Source organism: Castor canadensis, chromosome 16 (assembly GCF_047511655.1).
Source record: "Castor canadensis chromosome 16, mCasCan1.hap1v2, whole genome shotgun sequence".
In the NCBI taxonomy this organism is placed as follows: Eukaryota; Metazoa; Chordata; class Mammalia; order Rodentia; family Castoridae; genus Castor; species Castor canadensis.
Window position 1 is genome coordinate 28,753,336 of NC_133401.1, and position 21,208 is coordinate 28,774,543.

General features: G+C 44.3%; 1 protein-coding gene and 1 non-coding gene across 2 annotated transcripts; both read right to left on the reverse strand.

The window, feature by feature from the left end:
- Positions 1–733: 733 nt before the first annotated feature.
- Positions 734–20,476, reverse strand: LOC109700285 (uncharacterized). Its single transcript, XM_074058443.1, has 3 exons — positions 20,309–20,476; positions 7,153–7,279; positions 734–5,449 (listed from the first exon to the last, which is right to left on the reverse strand). Exons 1-3 carry the CDS (start codon positions 20,339–20,341, stop codon positions 3,468–3,470), a joined length of 2,142 nt encoding a protein of 713 aa, XP_073914544.1. The 5' UTR covers positions 20,342–20,476; the 3' UTR covers positions 734–3,467.
- LOC141418319 (U7 small nuclear RNA) lies at positions 10,188–10,249 on the reverse strand. The gene has a single exon (XR_012442987.1). It is a non-coding gene; the product is annotated as a U7 small nuclear RNA (small nuclear RNA).
- Positions 20,477–21,208: the final 732 nt, after the last annotated feature.

The following is a 21,208-nucleotide window of genomic DNA, read 5'->3' on the forward strand; positions in this document are numbered from 1 at the left end:
AATTATCCTGTGATCATTCAAATACAAGTTGTTCAATGTATGGTTTGTATAATTACTCTATTATTGGTTTTTAATTTCATCCCATTAAAAGCTGCTGAGAATGAAGAAATTATTTCAGTATTTTGTTTTGGTTAAATCTTGCTTTACGGCCCAAAATGTGTGGTTTTGGAAGCTGTTGGGAAGAATGGGTAATCTGCAGCTATCAAATGGTATTGCTTCTTCATGTCTGCAAGTCCATTTAATCCACCGAACAACCTAAATCTGAAGTTTCCTTTTACATTTGTTTGTTTGTATGATCAAACTAATGAGAGTGTGGTATTGAAGTAAGGCATTTTTTTTCTGCTGCTATCTATTCCTTTATGTCCACTAGTGTTTATTTCAGAAAATTGAGGGGTTTCCTCATTGAGAAATTTCTAATGTCAAATAATTCTGACTGTATGATCAAACACTTTCCCACATTCTTCACTACCAACTTTCAGTACATATATATTTGGAATTCTTATATCTTCTTCATGAAAATTTGTCTTTATGACCAGAACCTCATTTTCTTTCATGGGAAGTCCTTGGCAGCCATACTCATTAGGGAAAAATTGCCCTCTGCCATTATACCCAACCCACTGAGGCACGTATGGTTGAGGGTGCCAAAAAAACTCTTTCAACTCATACATGTAGATCCTAATTCTATTTAATGCGATCCAATCTAGTTAAAAGAACAACCAAGATTAAACCTGGATGTGAAAAATAATGCCTTTATTAGTGTACAAACCTGAAAAATGTGAGCCAGACAGTTACATTTAGCGACTTGATGGTACAAATATCAGCTACAAGTGTCATGTGAGGCCAAAACCTTCCACGAAGAACATAAGCCTTCTTTCCAAGCCTCCATCTGAACCACCACTGAGTTCATTTGGTTGTAATGGTATCATCACACTGCAATCACTCAGCAAACAAAATAAATAAGCCCTAACATTCTAGTCAAGACTTTTCTTAAGGAAGGGAAAAGAGACATGGATACCTTGCCTTAGACTCTCAGGGTAGTTTTTTCCCCAAAGTGCACAGTGGTAGAGGGAAATGGCATGTCTAAGACAGCATGGCAATGATTTCACTCTGGCCAAGGTCCTGAAGAGTTCAAAATGTGCAGAGCAGCTATTGCCATCCTCACCCCATGTGTAACTCACAAAGAATTTCACCCACTGGTTATCTGCAAGTATTAAGTTCTAGTTCAGACACATGAATCCCTGAGGCTCTCCACTATGGATATACTAAATAAAACCACATTCTGTTCAGGTCCCAGGCTGATTCCAAGAAGGGACTTTCTGCTGCTAAATAAGGTTGGATCTTGGGCTGCAAGCTTTCTCACATTTACTACCATAATGGGGGCTGTGTGTGGTGTGGTACTTCTCAAAAAGGAGATTCATGTTGTGCAAATAGTTTCATCTTTTGCTGCATGCATAAGGCCATTCTCAAGTGTGAACCCTTTCATGTGTACTGAGGAGAGTTCTTTGGCTAAATCACACGCCACAACAACCAGAATCACAGGTTTTACCTCCATGTGAATTATCCGGTGATGAACAATGCTTAGTTTGGGCACAAAGAATTTCCCACCTACTTCACTCTCAGAAGGCCTTTCTCTAGAGTGGATTTTCTGGTGTACAGTGATGTCAACACTTTGCCTCAATGATGTGCCACATTCTATACATTCATAAGGCCTTTCTCTAGGGTGGGCTCTCTAGTATACAGTAAGCACTTTCTTAAATGATTTCCCAAATTCTCTGCATTCACAAAACTCTTATCTACTGTGGAATCTTTGGTGCAGAGCAAGTGAGCAGGCATCAAGAAATAATTTCTCTCACTTGCTATGACTATAGATTTTTTTTTTGTAGTTCAGATTCTCAGGCTATAAAAGCTGTATTTTTATGGTCAGGGACTTTTCTTCATTTAAACAACAAATAGGCTGGTAGAGTGGCTCAAATGGTAAAGCTCCTGCCTAGCAAGCATGAAGCCCTGAGTTCAAATCCCAGTGCCGCCAAAAAGAGACAGGAAACCAAAAATGGAGGCAGGTAGGGAGTAAGAGAGGGAGGGAAGGAAAGCAGGGAAGAAGATGAGGGACTGGGAATGTCACTCAGTGTAGAGCACTTATCTAACATGCATGTGGCCCTGAGTTTGATCCCCATCATGGAAAAGGGAGGGAAGGAAGGAGGGTGGGCTATGGCGTGGCTTAAGGGGTAGCATGCCTGTTCAGCGAGAACAAGGCCCTGAATTCAAACCACCAAAAAGAAAAGGAAAGAAGGAAGGAACAAAGGAATGAAGGAAGGAATGAAGGAAGGAAGGAAAGAATTCATAGTATCTTTGCAAAGGGCAATGGCAGCTAATACTAATGTGACTCACCATTGGGAATAACCAGAAGCAACAGGTCTAAAATAGCTTGGGAGTCCTAGTGAAGGTTGTTACAATTCAACAATTTCCTGGACACTAGACATTCAAATCTCTTCTCAGCTGAGGTCCTGTCCACACCCCTCTTTCAGGGTTTCCTTCAGTTTAATGTTTCTCACGCTGGGGAAGTACATTATGTACAGTTGGAGCAACCAGGTCTTATAAACTATGGGACACATGTCACTGGAATAAGTCTACTAGGTAGACTGATCTGAAATTGAAGTCTTTAAGTATGACAGCCCTTCCAGAGAAAAACTGTGCTCAGAGGATACTTCCATATACTCTATTCAATGCCCACAGATAATATCACAGAAATGATGGTGAAATGCATATAGATTATGGTAGTAGTGGGGCCAAGGCCCACCAAAAGAAAGGTCCATAGGATTTTTTTGTTCTGAAGTTGGGGATTGAACCCAGGGAACTACACATGGTAGACATGCAGTTCACCATTGAACTACACCCCGACATGCAGGATGTGATCAGGATGTGGATGCTGGGTAAATTTGCAGAAGGGTTGTTTCACAAAATTGGGCCTCTAAAGTCAGTAGAATCTGCCAAAGTTCAACAGAAAGGACATGAGGATGAGCTACAGCACAGGAAGGAGAGGCAGGGCTTTTACCTCTGCAAGCAGCTTTCAGTCACTGCCATTTCATGGTACTGTTATCCACAAGCAGCCATAAAATCTACCAAAATCACCACAAAACCATATTCAGTAAAATCTTGCTAGTTGGTGACAGTGAACTATGTAGAAGACTGCTTGAGTCTGGGTTGGGGAAAAACAACTCAAACTGCTTTTCCAAATACATGTGCACAACTCAAGATCACATGAGGGTTTTTCTCACTGAGAGAGTTCTGGTGTTGAATAAAATTGATTGTGTGTTCAAACACTTTCCCACATTCTTCACTCAGAAGTCCCTTGTCCACTATGGACATTCTGGCATAAATTAAGGGATCTTGTTTGAAGAATTTTCCTTATTGTTCACACTTAATAAAACCTGTGTCTGTGTGCACTCTCAGATGTACAATAAGAGTACCTATCCACACAAATGATTTTCCACATTCTCTACACTCATAACACCTTCTCCAGAGTGAACTCTCTGATGTTTTGTTAGACCAGAACTTCCCTTAAAGGATTTTCCACATTCTAAACATTTAAAAGGCCGTTCTCCACTGTGGACTCTCTGGTGTTGAGTAAGATCACCTCCTCTCTTAAAGGATTTCTCACATTCTCTACACTCATAAGGCCGTTCTGCAGAGTGAACTCTCTGATGTTTTTTAAGAACAGATCTTCCCTTAAAGGATTTTCCACATTCTCTACATTTATAAGGCCATTCTCTACTGTGCTCATTCTGGTGTTCAGTAAGTTCACATGCTCGCTTAAAGGATTTTTCACATTCCCTACACTCATAAGGCCTTTCTCCAGTGTGGGTTTTCTGATGCTTAGTTATAACACTTATGTACTTAAAAGATTTCCCACATACTCTACACTCATAAGGCCTTTCTCCAGTGTGGACTCTCTTATGTACAACAAGGGCAGGTCTTTCCTTAAAGGATTTCCCACAATCTCTACACTCATAAGGCCTTTCTCCAGTATGGCCTCTCTGGTGTACAATAAGGGAATTTTTTTGTCTAAAGGATTTCCCACAATCTTTACACTCATAAGGCTTTTCTCCAGTATGGCCTCTCTGGTGTACAATAAGGGAATTTCTTTGCGTAAAGGATTTCCCACAATCTCTACACTCATAAGGCCTTTCTCCAGTATGGCCTCTCTGGTGTACAATAAGAGGATTTCTTTCCTTAAAGGACTTCCCACAATCTCTACACTCATAAGGCCTTTCTCCAGTATGGCCTCTCTGGTGTACAATAAGGGAATTGCTTTGTCTAAAGGATTTCCCACAATCTCTACACTCATAAGGCCTTTCTCCAGTATGGCCTCTCTGGTGTACAATAAGGGAATTTCTTTGTGTAAAGGATTTCCCACAATCTCTACACTCATAAGGCCTTTCTCCAGTATGGCCTCTCTGGTGTACAATAAGGGAACTTCTTTGCTTAAAGGATTTCCCACAATCTCTACATGCATAAGGCCTTTCACCAGTATGGCCTCTCTGGTGTACAATAAGGGAATTTCTTTCCTTAAAGGATTTCCCACAATCACTACATTCATAAGGTCTTTCTCCAGTATGGGCTCTCTGGTGTACAATAAGGGAATTTCTTTCCTTAAAGGATTTCCCACAATCTCTACACTCATAAGGCCTTTCTCCAGTATGGACTCTCTGGTGTACAATAAGGGAATTTATTTGCGTAAAGGATTTCCCACAATCTCTACACTCATAAGGCCTTTCTCCAGTGTGAACTCTCTGGTGTACAATAAAGTCCTTTTTTGTCTTAAAGGATTTCCTACATTCTCTACACTCATAAGGCCTGTCTTCAATGTGGACACACCGGTGCTTACCAAGTGAGTAGCCATCAGGGAAGTTTTTCTCACACTTCATATTCTCATAAAGCTTTTTTCCATTGTGGATTCTCAGGTTATAAAAAGCCACATTTTTATGGCTGGAACCTTTGCTGCTGTTAACTGACCTGGAACAACTTTTTCCATGGTGAAATGTGTCATCCAGCTGAGCACTGTTTGGCCTCTCACCATTAGAAATGACCTGAGGCTTCAGAAGTTCAAAAAGAGCTGGGAAATCCTTCCAAAGGTCATTACAATTGAACCATTTCCCTGACACAAAAAATTCACAGTGCTTCTCAAATGAAGTCCTGTCCATGACGCACTTCACAGGATTCTCTGCAGTGTGATCCTTCTGGGCTAGACTTGCGCATGCTTCATACATGTACAGCTTCTGCACAAGTGTAGCAGCCATGTGCAAAATGTCTTTCAAGACAAGGGCACAGATGTCACAGAGGTGAATCTTCTGGGTGGCTGGACCTGCCTTTAAAGTCATCAAGTGTGATACCTCTTCCAGACAAACAGTGTGCATCCATGACTCCTTATCACCTACTCTATGTGCACAACCTAAAAGCAGAGAAAACATAATGAAATGCATGCAGACACTGGTAGGAGCAGGGCCAAGCTGTAAGATTGCAAAGTTTCATAGGCTTTTTAAATGTTACGGATGTGCTTGAGATAAATGCAGGCTTGCATGTGGCAGGAATGCACTGTATCACAGATGTACACATCCTGCACTATATGAATGTTTGCAAAATGTGAAAGCAGGGCTCAATTTGCCTAAGGGGTTGCTTCACACAACTGGCTTTAAACACAGTGGAATCTTGTAAACAACACAGGATAGGAGGTGACATGGAGGACTGGGTTGAGCAGCAAAACACTTTCAGGCACTGCCACTTGGTAGTATTATCCATGAAGTACAACAAAATCTCACGAAATCACCATACAATTTGTGTGTGTGTGTGTGTGTGTGTGTGTGTGTGTGTAACTGGTGCTTGAACTCAATGCCTACGCCTTGAGCCAACCTATCAGCCCTTTTTTTGTGTTGGATTTTTTTCTAGATAGGGTCTTGGGAATTATTTGCCCAGGCTGGCTTTGAACCTTGATCCTCCTGATCGCTGCCTTCTGAGTAGCTAAGATTACAGGAGTGAGCCACCGGTGCTTGGCTCACCTTGCAAACTTATTCAATAAAACCTTGTCAGCTGGTAACAAGTGAATGCTGTATCAAAGAATGTCTGAATAAGCACATTTGTAAATATCACAATGTGCCCCAGAACAATAATAATTGGATAAAAATTTTTTTAAAAGACTACCTGATATTATATGAAAATGAAACATTAAGAGCTACTGAAACGACTCTACAAAAAGTGGGAGAGGGGAAAAAAGGAGAAAGATGGGAAGCTGTGAATCTAACTAAGATATACTATAACCACTCTTGTAAATGTCATGCTAATGAATAAAAAAAATTTTGAAAACAAGAAAAGACAGCCTGAGTCACATTGTGCCAAAAGCTCAAACTACATAAAGGCAACATGTAAGGAAATGTTCACAACTCAAAATATATTCGGTATGGGTCACTCTTGGAGAACAATGCAGAAACCACAGTGCATTGCATGAAGACTAAAGACATAAGATAGTTTCATCATCAAATAGAAATAGCCCAGGTGTCATGACCTCCATCAGGTATCCCTTAACTGGACCGAACACTTCTGAGATCATGTATCCGTGTCTATCTGATGTAGCAACCAGGATTTTTTGAGCATCCCACTCACACAGTTTAGGAAAGGTACATAAACCAACTTTCTAGAGATATGGGGCATGTAACAAATCAGCAGTTGCCGTAAGCAACTCAGTACTCAGGAGACTGGAGGAAAACAACTGATATTACAAAGAAGACTGGAAGGGGGACTGACAGAATAGTACAGTGGCCAAGTCATCATGACAAGGCCTGGTGATGATCATGCAGACAGGTGTAATGAAATGTCAGCAAAAAGTGGCATAATTAGACATATGGAGTTAAGCAGGTATCCAGTCAGGGAGCAGGGACCAAGGCAAAAACCTTCCTGCCAAATCTGTACTTGTACTCATTATAACAGCAGCTGTTTGGGAGCTCAGAGAAGTACACACAATTCAGCTGTAAAAACCACAACACACCCACAAGAAAAGTGGGTAAGTTAATGCAGCCCAATGCCTATCACTGAAGAGACAGCTGCTTCTGGGAAAAAGAAGATGAGCAAAGACCAGAGTTTGGGTGAGTGTGATGGACTTACCTATGGAGGTTACAAGTGCAAAGTTCTCCAGCATCACATGGAGGTATAGGTGCCTCTGAGCTGCATTAAGGGACTCCCATTCCTCCTGAGGGAAGGAAATGGCCACATCCTCAAAGGTCACACAGGCCTGCCATGGTTAGAACAGAACATCTATGATCAGCTTTTCTCCTAGGAGTGACTCCACGTTGACATAACCAGTTCCCCTACATCCATCCTCTGTTTACTCCATGTGCCACCCTCACCACCTCAGAGTGGATACCAGATGCTGGTGCTCCTAAGGCACAGTCTCTCCTCTATGCATATTTGATCACTATTTCCTCCAACAGCACAAATTTAGTTGAGGAGGGAGACAAAATCTAACTCCTGGAATTGGCATACAGTATACATTCATGTCAGTCAATTGCACAAGTGTCCTCCAGATATTACTGCCCAGAGATAACCTGGGCTCACCTTTCAGCTTCATGTCACCAACAAGTCCACAGGATCAGCATTTCACATGCTTTTTCCAGGTGCACATCATGTTTTAGACCATACCTTTCTCACACACAATCCTCCACCTATTTCCATCCTCTAGTCCAAAAATATAGCTGCTTCTCTGCCCTCCTGATTCACCTCAGTACACAATGTCCACAGAGTGCTTGGTGCAAATTGGACACAGTTGTGCCCACTGTCAGAGGCAACCCACACAGTACTCTTAAGGTTATGATGCTTGTGCTCCTACTTTTCCATTAAGAACTGTCATTGATTCCCAGACTTCCATGTCCCACAAAACTAATGGTGTACTTGATGTCTCTCACCAGTCACAACATCCTCACCTGCTATCCATCATTGCAAACCCTGTTCCAGTCATCTTTCACCACAGACAAGTGACTCTCTTAGGTAGTAACTTGGACCCCTAAATGTAGGCAACCTGAAACTTCTCAGAATCTCAGGGGTTGTAACAAAATTTCACCAAGCCTGTAGCTAAGTGAATAAAAGAACTATCTGTGCTTAAAGTGTCAACTCACAGCAGTTATTCTAGGCCTCTGATTCCATCTCAAGGCTCTCATCCTTTGAAAGCACTGATAACCTGTCAGACCATCTATCACACCCGTTTTTGTGACGGACACCACCCCCATCCAGTGGTTGTACTTGAAAGACAGATCAGCCTCATCTTTCAAGGTTGGTAAGAGTACAGTCATCCCATGATTAGGATTCCCTTTTGTACTACAATCCACAGAGGCACAGAAAAACCGCAAGGCAGACCAGGGCTACCACCTTTTGCATGTCTCATTCAGAAATTTCCTCCAGAGTACAACACATGTATGGACGCCTGTCCTCTTCATGTTTCTATTAATGCTTACTGAAACATTCATACTCTGAACATGGTGAAAATCCAATTTGTTGATATCTCCACTAAAATTGTTCCTACAACAGATGTTTTTATCTCAACTGCTAAAAAATCCAGAAATCTTAGAGTCACCCTTAACGTTCACATTTTCTTTACCCTTAAAATCTGAAAATCTCATTTTAGCACAATTTTCCAAAAAGGCCAGTGTCTTTGGAAAGGATAATGAAGTTAATCCCTACATAAGGAAGTAACCTGAGATAAAGGTGTGCTTCAAGTGGTAGAGGAAGTTCAAATCTAGTGTCACAAAAAAAAGAAAGAAAGAAAGAAAGAAAGAAAGAAAAAGCAACCTGAAATACCCTGATGTTAACATCCCATCATCTTCACAAGAAAAACAACTTTCTATCAAACCATTCCAGGCCATGTGCCACACCTGCATTCATAGTTCCCGTGAGAAAATACCCTGTGGTCCCCTGAATCTGTTCAGCCTCACTTCCCTGCATTTTGCATTCTGAAATCTATGCCTGGGATGACCTTTACCCCTCATTCCAGTAGTTGCAAGTACTGCAAGCCACTGTGCCTTACACAGTGTCCCTGGAATTACAACCTTGTACTCAGGGTTTTTCAGAGTCCCTAGGTTCAAGGGATAAAAGAGTAGCAGAAAAGTCCCAGACATAATCCAGAGACAGTGTGTGAGGTCAAGGCAAGTGAGGGACTAGAACATCATCCACTCAGTGCCAGTCACATGTTTAGGGCCACAAGGTTTTCTATAAACAAAGAAGTCTATGTTGTATGACAGGCAGATGACCAAAAAGGCATTCACAGACTCAGTCAACCCTGGAGCCAGGAGGTCTGAATCATGGAATTATCTGAGCCTCAGTCCTCAGTACTAACTCTTGCCTGCTCTGAGACAATGCACAAGAATCAGCTTCCCTGGCCTTCAATGTCATATTCTGCCCTCCTGCCTCTTTAATTGGGAGCAGCATTAGGAAAACTTTGTATTGTAGACCTGGTACCACTTCTGTTGGCAATACACGGTTCCTGGTACCCTGAAAATAAGGGTAAAATGTGTCAATGGATGAACATGTTGCAAACTCCTTCAATAGAAATTTTTACACAGTGGTCCATGGAATAATCTCTAGCACCTCAAAAAACTTGCACTTAAATTGATGTTCTTACACACGAGATTCTCCCCATTGGGAACACAGTGACCTGAAATTTGGTGACAATGGCAGGTACCTCACCAGGCCCTATATTCAGTTTCAGTCCTTGACTATGTGGCCCAATCCCAAATAAGGTCCCTCAACATGACAGCTGCCATCAGACTCTATACTTAGGCCAGGGCACTCTACCACTGCTGTGTTGTGGAGATGGCCTCTCCTCTGGGACCTATTCCCATACCACTTCATGGTGGACAATGTAGTTCCAAAACTCGGTTTAGCAGACTGACCCCAAACTGCTAAAATACCTGACAGGAGAGGAATACAAGAAATCTCACCTATAACTAGCTATCCAATCATGGAAACAAGCCTTTTCAGAAAGCTTTTCAGAAAGCTCTGGTGCGATCATTTCACCAGAATTCCATATAATTCTGGTACCACAAGTCTGGACTACAGTGTCCTTATCTGAGAATTTTTAGCCAGGAATCAAGAGTCAGTAGAAATCATATTAGGAATCTACAGTAAGGGTGTAGAGGATTTTTTTTTTTAGGGGCTTTCCAGCATAAGCCAGAAAACCTGCTGGACAAATTCTAAAAGAGCTGTGACACTTGGGGCCTTTTTATCTTAAAGGGGCCACAAACAGATTTCTGGGATCTTTTGTCGAAAGCTGTGCACCCAAAACTTAAGAGTAGTATCATTAATGCAAAGCAAGATCTGATTCTCTGGGAAGCTGAAGATACCATTTCAGCTGCTTGTAAATGCTACTGATCCAAAAGGAGACACCATGCATAGATTCATTCAGACAGTTTGCATGCTTTCTACCTGGAAGGCAAATGAACACTATGTACTGTTCTTCATGTACTGTCGACTGAAGAGCTGAAATGATTGCGGAGTACTTTATAGGGTTGATTAGGAACAGGAGGTATGACCCAAGTCCAGGTGGAGATCCTGCCATCCAGACTGGTCCTAAGGGTGTCTACAGTTTCAAGACATCAACAGGTCTACAGAGACCGAATCATCCAGGCAGCTACACCCTCCAACTGAGGCTCCTCCACCAGCAGACAAGGTTGTCATGAAGGTTGTACAAAGAGAAAAGTTCAGGTCTGCTCATCAATAACTGCTACAGTTTTGGATCAGTGCAGAGTTAGGACACAAATACTCTGCCTGTAGAAAGGCTGAAATGGTTAACAACTTAGGTAGAGGAAAGCCATTAATCAGGTGTAGAGGGGAGCTATTAATCAGGTGTCGAGGGGAGCTATTAATCAGGTGTTTTTTTAATTCCCTTGCTGAGGGAGGTTTAGGAGGGAGTCTGGTTCTCATAAAGTTAAAAGAACAGAAGGAACCAAACTAGGATACAGTCAAATGATTGTCATGCCTCAGTTGACTCGTAACATTTGGAGGCCCCAGTGAGATCCTTTTAACGACCCCAAGACGCTGATAGAGTCTTGATCTCTTAGGACTCCACGGTGCCCGATAGGGTGGAGGCCCTAGGGGGCAGCCACTGAGAGACATTCCTCAGCCCCAGGACATACCTCCTTATCCTCATGGGCGATGAGTGGAGTCAAGAGACATCAATTCTCACAGCGGAGAGTCATCTGGTCAGGAAAACCTCCAGAGATAAAGGGGATTCAGGGAATGGCTGGACGCGGCATTACTTCCCAAATCCTGGGCGGTGGCAAGACGTTACCCTGACACTGTCTGGTCTAGTTCTGTGTGGCCTCAAGTCATTGTCTTTGTTCTGTGTGTCTGTTTTGTCATTTCATGTTTAACATTTTTGGACCACCCTAGGCGACTGGAGGACAATTGGAACTACAATATGGGACAATCTTCCTCTACCTCCAGTCCTTTGCAATGTATGCTGACTAACCTTTCTTCTCTCCAGCAGAAGGCTTTGGACCTGGGAGCCTCTTGTGATGCCTATATACTGAGAAAATTCTGTGAATTAGATTGGCCCTCATTCGATGTGGCATGGCCAGCTGAGGGGACCTTTGATTTGCCTACAGCCTATTGGGTGGAACGGGTCATCATGGGACAGCCCATCCACCCTGACTAGATTCCTTACATCCTGACCTGGATTGAAGTCTTATCTGAAAAGCCTTCTTGGCTACAAAAGTGCATAAAGAAAAGCATAGGTTGCTCAAAGGTCCTCCTATCCATTAAGCCCCCAAAACATTCACCATCTACACATCCAGAGGATAAAAAGGTTGTTCTACAGGATGCCTCACTGGACAATGATTTTCCCCCCACCACCTCCTTACCCCCCTTCCAACTTGCAGGACCCAAGCCCAGTTTTGAGTCCACCACACACCAGAAGTGGGTCCCCGGAGCTGAGACCCTCGGCAGAGGGCCCCTCATCTGGCCTCTCAGCCCCTATTCTCCCATTACGACAAACTCCCAGAGATGAGGGCCCTTTCATGATTTATGTGCCCTTTTCAACTACTGATCTCTATAACTAGAAGCAATAAAATCCGTCTTTTTCTGACAAGCCCCAGGGGCTAATCTCTCTTCTTGAGACTGTGTTTTTCACTTACCAGCCTACTTGGGATGATTGCCAACAGCTGTTACAGACTCTCTTCACAGCTGAAGAGTGAGACCCCATTCAGCGGGAAGCCAGAAAAAATGTCCTGGGCCCAGACGGGACTCCTACGGGGAATCAGGACATTCTAGGGACTGTTTTTCCCTTGGTCGTCCTAACTGTGATCCGAATTCTCATCCAGGTAAGAAGGCTCTCGCCAACTATCACCGGATCCTTCTTAAGGGAGTCTGAGCTGCAGCCCGGAAACCCACCAATTTGTCTCAGGTGAGTGAGGTTATACAAGGCCCAGATGAGTCCCCTGCAGCATTCCTGGAGTGCCTCCTGGAGGCATATAGGACATACACTCCTATAAACCCAGAGGCAGCAGAAAATAGAAGGGCAATAAATATTGCTTTCACTTCCCAGTCGGCCCCAGATATTAAAAAGAAATTACAAAAGCTGGAGGGATTTGAAGGAAAATTATCAGACTTAGTGGAAATAGCACAATGTGTGTATAATAATAGAGACATGCCAGAAGATAGACAGGCAAAAAGACTTTCAAAGGTGATGGTGGCAGCTCTGCAAACTCCCACCTCCAGGCCCTCGAGAAGTTCTAGGCCTCCTGCCAACCGGCAACTTGCAAGAAACCCTAGAGCCCCACTGGAAAAGGACCAATGCACTTATTATAAGGAAAAGGGACACTGGAAAAATGAATGCCCTAAGAGGAAAGGGGGGAACCAAAAAGTTCTCCAACTGGAGTGATGGGGCCAGGGCTCCCTGCCACCCCCCTATACCCTGGAGCCCATGATTACCCTTCAACTGGGGGGCAAATCAGTCAAATTCTTATGTGATACTGGTACAGCCTATTCAGTTATTAAAAGGCCAGAAGGTCCCTTATCCAAAGGAAGAGTATCTATCCAAGGAGCCACAGGAACTCAACAAGACTATCACTGGTCAGAAGGCCGAATTACTAACTTAGGAGGAGGGACTATAACCCATTCTTTTCTGGTGGTGATTCCTGACTGTCCCTACCCTTTGCTGGGCCAAGACCTCCTATACAAGTTACAAGCCACTATCTCCTTCGAGGAGGAGGGAACTTATTTGGACACCCAAGGCCAACCTCCCATCAAATTGTTATTGACTTGTACCTTAAGCAAAGAGTATCTTTTGTCTATGACAGAACAAAACTCTCCAGAGACCCCCCCCCCTACTTGTCTAAACTCAAAGAAAGGATTCCCCATGTATGGGCAGAATCTAACCCACCAGGACTAGCTAATCATCATGCCCAAATAGTAGTCCAACTTACTTCATAGGCAATGTCCATACAAGTAAAACAGTACTCTATTAACATGGAGGCAAAAAAAGGCATTGCCATCCACATCAAGAGGCTAAGCAAAGCGGGAATTTTGGTTCCATGTCACTCACCATGGAATACACCTCTCTTACCTGTCCAAAAGCCAGGCACTAATGACTATCATCCTGTCCAAGATCTAAGAGAAATAAACAAGAGAGTAGAAACAATCCATCCCACGGCCCCCAATCCTTACACTCTCCTCAGCCTCTTGCCTCCTAGCCACCAAGTGTACACCATCTTGGACCTGAAAGATGCCTTTTTCAGTCTCCTGTTGGCAGAGATGAGTCAACCCATTTTTCCCTTTGAATGGACTGACCTGGAGGAGGGATTTTTCTGGCCAATAACCTGGACAAGATTGCCACAAGGGTTTAAGAACTCCCCTACCCTGTTTGATGAAGCCCTCAGCCAGTATCTTACAGCGTTCAGAGCAGAACATCCGGAGATAGTCCTATTACAATATGTAGATGATCTCTTATTGGCAGCTGAAAATGAGACTGATTGTAGAGGGGCCACTGAGGACCTGCTTAAAGATTTGGGAGACAAAGGGTACCATGTTTCAGCTAAAAAGGCCCAATTGTGTACCCCCATGGCTACTTACTTGGGCTATGATTTAACCCAGGGAGAACGGACTCTCAGCAAGGGGCGTATTGAGGCTATCCTCAAAATTCTGCCACCAAGAACTAAAAAACAAGTGCGAGAATTTTGGGGAGCTGTTGGATACTGCCGGCTTTGGATTCCTGGCTTCTCAGAGATAGCTAAGCCCTTATATGCAAGCACCAGCGGGGGAAATGCCACCCTAGAGTGGACAGAGACAGAACAACAAGCATTTGAAAAGCTGAAACAGGCATTAGTGTCAGCACCGGCACTTGCCCTGCCAGATATCCAGAAGCCCTTCTACCTTTATGTAGCTGAAGTAAGGGGCATAGCAAAGGGGGTACTTGCTCAGACCTTGGGGCTATGGAAAAGACCAGTTGCATACCTCTCAAAGAGACTGGATCCGGTCGCAGCGGGATGGCCAATATGCCTGAGAGCATCACCGCCAGGGCCATACTGGTAAAAGAGGCTAATAAACTAACTTTGGATAAGAGGTCCACCTAGTGGCTCCCCATGCGGTGGACACCGTTTTAAAAGCCTCGCCAGACAGATGGATGACAAATGCTTGTATAATTCAGTACCAAGCTCTGTTGATAGATGAGAACAGAATAAAATTTTTAAAGACTGCTGTTCTTAACCCTGCTACACTTTTTCCAGACGACGATCCTGAGGAACCCATTCATGACTGCCTAGAAACTCTTGAGAACAACCAGGGCCTTCGACCAGACCTGACTGATGTCCCCGGGGATGAGCCAGATGAGGTACTGTTCACCAATGGCTCCAGTTTTGCGACCAATGGACTAAGGTATGCAGGGGCAGCAGTAGTCACCCTGGACCGGACCATTTGGGCCCAGGCACTTGGACATGGAACCTCAGCCCAAAAGGCTAAACTAATCACCCTGACCCAAGGTCTAAGGAACGGGAAAGATAAAATTATCAATGTATATACAGACAGCCAGTATGCATTTGCAACAGCCCACGTACATGGAGCCCTATTCAGGGAGAGAGGCTTCCTTACCTCCAAGGGTAAAAATATTAAAAATGTCCCAGAAATCTTAGCCCTCTTAGAGGCCCTCTGGCTTCCTAAAAAGGTGGCCATTATTCACTGCCGTGGTCATCAAAAGGGAGACCACCCTGAAGCAAGGGGAAACCAGACAGCTGATCAAGCTGCAAGAACAGTTGCCACAAAAGCAGTGGGGCCTCTAGAAATTCTACTGACACACCCCCCAGCTCTGCCCTCACAACCAAATTATACAAAACAGGACTTACAATTAGAAGAGACCCTCCAGCTAACAACAAGCCCCTCTGGATGGAAAGCGTTGCCAGATGGAAGAATATTTCTTCCCTGTTCTCTGGGACATACGCTCATAAAGGACCTTCATGACTCTACTCACTTAGGATCCACAAAATTAACTGAACTTTTAAGAAAACGGTTCTTTATCCAGAATTTAGAACACCTGGCATGAAATTTCACTACAAGGTGCAATATATGTCAACAGGTCAACTAAAATGGACCACCCCTGGTTGAGCCAGGAATAAGAATTCGAGGTTCCTTCCCTGGAGAACAATGGGAGATTGATTTCACTGAGATCAAGCCAGGGTTATATGGGTATAAATATTTACTGGTAATGATTGATACGTTCTCTGGATGGACTGAAGCTTTCCCCACTAAAACTGAAACAGCTCAGATTACTGTAAAGAAACTCCTACAAGAAATAGTTCCCCGATTTGGCCTCCCTTTAATACTGGGGTCTGACAATGGCCCAGCTTTCACAGCTAAAATATCTAAATTAATAGCCAAAACACTACAGATCAAATGGAAATTACACTGTGCTTATAGGCCCCAGAGTTCAGGATAGGTAGAGAGGATGAACCATACTCTAAAAGAGCTGCTTACTAAGCTCTCCTTGGAAACAGGTGATGACTGGGTGAACCTCCTTCCTGCAGCCCTATTAAAGAGTTAGATGTACCCCTTATAGACAGGGCTTCACTCCATTTGAGATCCTCTATAGGCGACCACCTCCCATAATCCCCAGGTTGGGGGAGGAAACCCTGAGTAAAATTTCTAATCATGATCTTTTCCAGTCCCTTCAGGCTCTTCAATCCACTCTCAAACAAATTCATTCAGCTGTCCAGCAAGACCAAAGAATGGCAACACCCGACGGCCCCCTTGGGACTCCTTATGAGCCAGGAGACCTAGTGTGGGTAAAAAGACACCACCCTGATAACCTTGAGCCCTGCTGGCAAGGTCCCTACACTGTGATCCTGTCCATCCCATGGCTGTCAAGGTAGTGGAAAACGCCCATGGATTCATCATACTCAGCTTAAGAAAACCTTCATGGAGAACTCTGACCAGCATTGGGCAGTCATCAAACCTAAGGTTAATCAGGACCCCCTCAAGATAAGACTTAAATGTGTCCCTAATTGATTGTCTTTTTCTGTTTCCCCAAGATGTTATTCCTGTATTTGTTTTTAATGAGCTTGCCCTTAAAATTACTTGTTACTTCTAACTCTCATGCATATCCCAACCCCCACCAGCCCCAAAATGTCATTTGGGAACTTCGAGATTCTGTCACAGGGCAAGTGATACAAAGGCTCAAGACCTCAGAACAGCCCACTTTCTCCATAGATATATGTGATCTCTTTGGAAAAAACTGGAATTTATACAGGTATACAGGAAAGAGGGGAAATCGATATGGATGTGGTCACTACAATTTAGAAGAAGAGCTGCAGAGTACACAATATTATGTTTGTCCAGCCAATACCCCTGGTTGCCAGGGCTCAGGCCAATACTATTGTGCCAGTTGGAGCTGTGTAACTGAAGCCCCCTGGATACATAATGACCCCTTTATCTCCATCACAGATTCTCGCAGAGACACTCCCAGTAAAACATGTGGAAGGGGAACTTGTAACCCTCTAAAGATAACCTTAAAGTTCTGGAAACCCTGGTCAAAGTCCATGTGGAAAACAAGAAAAACATGGGGCTTTCGATTATATGTGACTGGTAGAGATCCAGGGACAGAGTTCACCATTCAGCGAATGGAGGAAATAAGGGAAGAGGTTCGTATCAGCCCAAATGCCTACAACCCCTATCAGATTCCTCCTGGTCCACTTGCCCCTGGAGGCCCCAAAATAAGAAAAACCACAGTTCCCCCTGCCCAAATCCTCCCACGTCGAGAGTTACTCAAAGAGGCCTCTTCAGGACTATAGATGCAGTTTTTAGAGCTTTAAGTGCTACTAACCCTGATTTAACACAAGATTGTTGGTTCTGCTTAAATCCTGAGCCACCTTACTATGTAGGTCTAGTGGTGGATGCCATCTTTGGCTCTGAAGAACTGAACATTAAAAATCTGACCCAAACTAAAATTGAAAACAATAAATCTGTCTGCCTATGGGGATTTAACCCCAAACTCACCCTTGGGGACCTACAGGGACAAGGCCTCTGTATTGGGACTCCAGTCTACAATCTTAAACTCTCCCCTTATCAAAATTCATGTGCCCAGGAAGTCATCCTCTCAGATCCAGGTGATGCCCCCTCCTTCCTAATGCCCCTCCCCTGGCACTTGGTTTGCCTGCACTATGGGAATAACTCCTTGCATCAATGCTCATGTTTTTACCAGACAAAATTATGAGGAACTCTGTGTATTAATCCATATCATTCCCCAGGTTTACCTATGTGAAGGGGAAGCAGGCAGACAACACCTACAAATTCCCCCTCCTCTTCCTAATCATAGAGCTAGGCGAGCGTCTCCTATCCTGGTACCTGTCTTGACAGGACTAGGCATTGCCAGGTCGACCGCCATAGAAGCTTCTGCATTAATAACTGGAGATATAAACTTCAAAACCCTAAGTAAACAAATTGACCAAGATTACACAAGTTAGGACAATCTATCACCAATTTAGAGAGTTCATTAGATTCCCTAGCTGATATGGTATTACAAAACTGGAGGGGACTAGACCTCCTATTTTTAAAGCAAGGAGGACTATGTGTGGCTCTGGGAGAAACCTGTTGCTTCTATACAAGTCACTCAGGGGTAATTAAAAACAGCATAACTTTAGTGAGAAAAAATTTAAAGGACAGAGAAGATCTCCACAAATCATCAGGAAACTGGTATCAAAATTTATTCTCTTGGTCCCCCTAGCTGATTACTCTAATAACAGCAATATCAGGACCTCTAATTCTACTTATCTTGGGTCTAACAGTGGGACCCTGTATTCTAAATGCCTTACTTAACTTTATCCAACAACACATTTCTTCCGTGAAACTGATGGTCTTGAGAACTAAATACAATCCTATCCAGTCAGAAGAGTCCAAGATTTGACTCTATAAGTAAAAGCAGTGGGGAATGAAATGGTTAACAACTTAGGTAGAGGAAAGCTATTAATCAGGTGTAGAGGGGAGTTATTAATCCCTCGCTGAAGGAGGGAGTCTGGTTCTCATAAAGTTAAAAGAACAGAAGGAACCAAACTAGGATACGGTCAAATGATTGTGTGGATTGTGTTGATTGTGTTCATTCATACTCATAGATAATAACCATTGTCTCATTTCTGTACCTTAGCAAATAGCCATTGTCTCGCTTCTGTACCCAGGCTTGCTTGCTTTGCAAAGATTGCCAGGGATTTTTGCCTTATAAACCCTGCTAAAAGTTGGAACGGGGCTGCTCTCTGAGACTCAACAACCTGTTGGTCAGAGCAGTCGCCAGCTGGCTAATAAAGACTCTCCTTTAAAATCTTTCTTGGGTGGTCGTGCCTCAGTTGACTCATAACAAGGCCAAGAGCCTCTAGTGGGAAGTTAATCAACAATCACCTTCTCTAGTAGGACTCCAAGTCCACTGCTTCACTCATCCATCTCCTGCTCTCCTTATTCCATCATCTCTCCCTCACAGGGGATAATAGGCTCCAGTGCCACAGATGCTTGCTCTCAACTAATGGTAGCACTGATTGCTGTGTTGTTACACACCAGCAATGAGATGCCAAGACGGACATCATATAAACTCAGAATCTAACATCCAAACTCAATGGAGTCTCACAAAGCCAGACCACACCTGCAATATAGTCCATGTTGCATAAACCTTTATTCACATACTCAATGCCTGGACCCTGAGGACATCATTCCACACGACTCTTCCACATTCCTGTAAGTCCTTGTATCACTCTCTCATAAAACCCCACATCACTAGGCACTTCCACCCATTGCTTACATCCTAGAAATATCCCTGATGTTCCTAAATGTAATTCAACACCAGACATCCAGAGTACAAAGAAAATAGAAGTATGATCTAAAATGATCCCAGTGCACTCCAAGTCCCCACTGCCACAGGCAGCCTCCCATCCTGGTCTGGATGCCTTGCTTCCTAACTCTGTTCTAACTTCAACCTCAGCTTCCAAGAACCACCTATGGACCTGAAACATCCATGACCCTATTCATTTCCTCTCTCTAGTCACAGACTTTCTCCCTCCAAAAATTCTCATTCTGTGACTAGCCTGAGTGGTCTTCCTCCTCAGGCCCATTCACAGTAGCTTATGACCAACTTTCCCTAAACAAATACATCCACCTCTTGAAAGACCCTGGATACACCGAGGCTCACCACAAAATTGGTGTCCGAAGTGCTGCGAAAAGCAAAGATCTTGGCTTCAACATCACGTTGCTCAGTTACACCCAGACATCAGCATCCAAACAGGTACATCGCCCATGGCACCATGACCACCACCCTATCAGATCGACCTGTCCCCACACGCTCCACACTGTCCCCACAGTGTTCACATCTGTGCACCATGTTTACGGTGCCCATCACCCACACCCCAGGGTCCTAGCTTGACCCTCAATTCACCTCCCTTTCCTGAGCATTATGACACTCTGCCGAGTTTGGATTCCAGGCTCTGAGTTTAGATTATGTCTGTCCATCTCGTACTAAAGAACAACACCGGGATCGGTGAGGCAATCGTTGGGAGGGGAATTTAGACTCCCCAACCTCATTTAGCACCTTAAGGAATCTGGACGCCTCGGGCTGGAGGCCTGGCTCCAGTGCCTTGAAAGCCTGAAGCCCTGAGTTCAAACCCCAAGTACCTAAAAAAAAAAAATTGGGATACAGGTCAGTGATAGAGCGTTTGATTGCAGAAAGACGCCATTCAGGAGCCCCAAACCAGGTTCTATCACTCAGATAGGCTGGGCTGAGAATGATTTAGCAGAGAAACCCAGAACTTACCTGATGCAGGTTGCTCGGCTTGGAAGGCGCCATGGTATAACGCCGCTGCAGCTGGGACCGAGCAAGGCCGTCACCACAGGTGTCCCTCGGACCAGCCGCTGTGCGCTGGGGGCAACCCAGCGGGACTTTGATCCTGATTCCACGTTCTTCCAGTCAGGAGAGCCACGCAGCGCCAAAATCAGACAGTAGGAGAACATCGGTGTGAGGCCGGAAGTCACACCCCATCTGGTGCCGGAAACCCGGAAGTGACTGTGTTCTGAATTCTCATTGGCTCAGCTCCTTTCCGTTCCTTACAGAGCATTCTGGGTAATGTAGTACCGACAGTTGCATGGCGGACCTTAGGTGCGCTGGTCACCTGCATCCCTGGAAGAAAAACTAAGAAGCCCCTTGTGGGACCCGGGAAGCAGTCTTATTCACCTTTCACACAAGGCTTTAGGTCAGCGTCGGCTGACCTTTTCTTTTCTAAATCCCTCCTTATGCGGTTTCTTGACGACTGCAACGTTTTCCGTCCCTGCATCGTACTGGGTCCACAAGAAAAGGGTTGCCAGGGCCGCCTCTGCGGGAGGAGGGCTGGTGGGCGCTAGAGCGATAGCTCCTGGAGTTCCCAACCAAGCCTGGGTTTGTGGAAGGAACTCATTTCTGAAGTCCGGAGCATGGCAGTGTTTACATTCCGCGATGGGCATTTGACATCTGGGGCAAAGCTGGAGACAGCCTTAGGGACTCAACTCAGCCCAGTTCCCTGACTTGTGGACCAAGATGCCACAATCCTTCCAAAGTAATCAAACGCTGCCCCCCTCCTCCATCCTTCTTGGCCATGACTTTTCCCTTTCTAACTGTCCTCTTAGAGGTGCTGTCTTGGATCGCACATGGCTCCTCATAGTTGAAGCTCATCTGTCTGAA

What these genes read in the sequence shown, in the direction of transcription:
- LOC109700285 (XM_074058443.1), bottom strand. Translation starts at nt 20,341, where the DNA reads ATGGCGCCTTCCAAGCCGAGCAACCTGCATCAG. An exon ending in AGCCGAGCAACCTGCATCAG is followed by an intron (nt 7,280 to 20,308) that starts GTAAGTTCTGGG and finishes TAACCATGGCAG; the next exon opens with GCCTGTGTGACCTTTGAGGA. An exon ending in TGCACTTGTAACCTCCATAG is followed by an intron (nt 5,450 to 7,152) that starts GTAAGTCCATCA and finishes CTCTGCTTTTAG; the next exon opens with GTTGTGCACATAGAGTAGGT.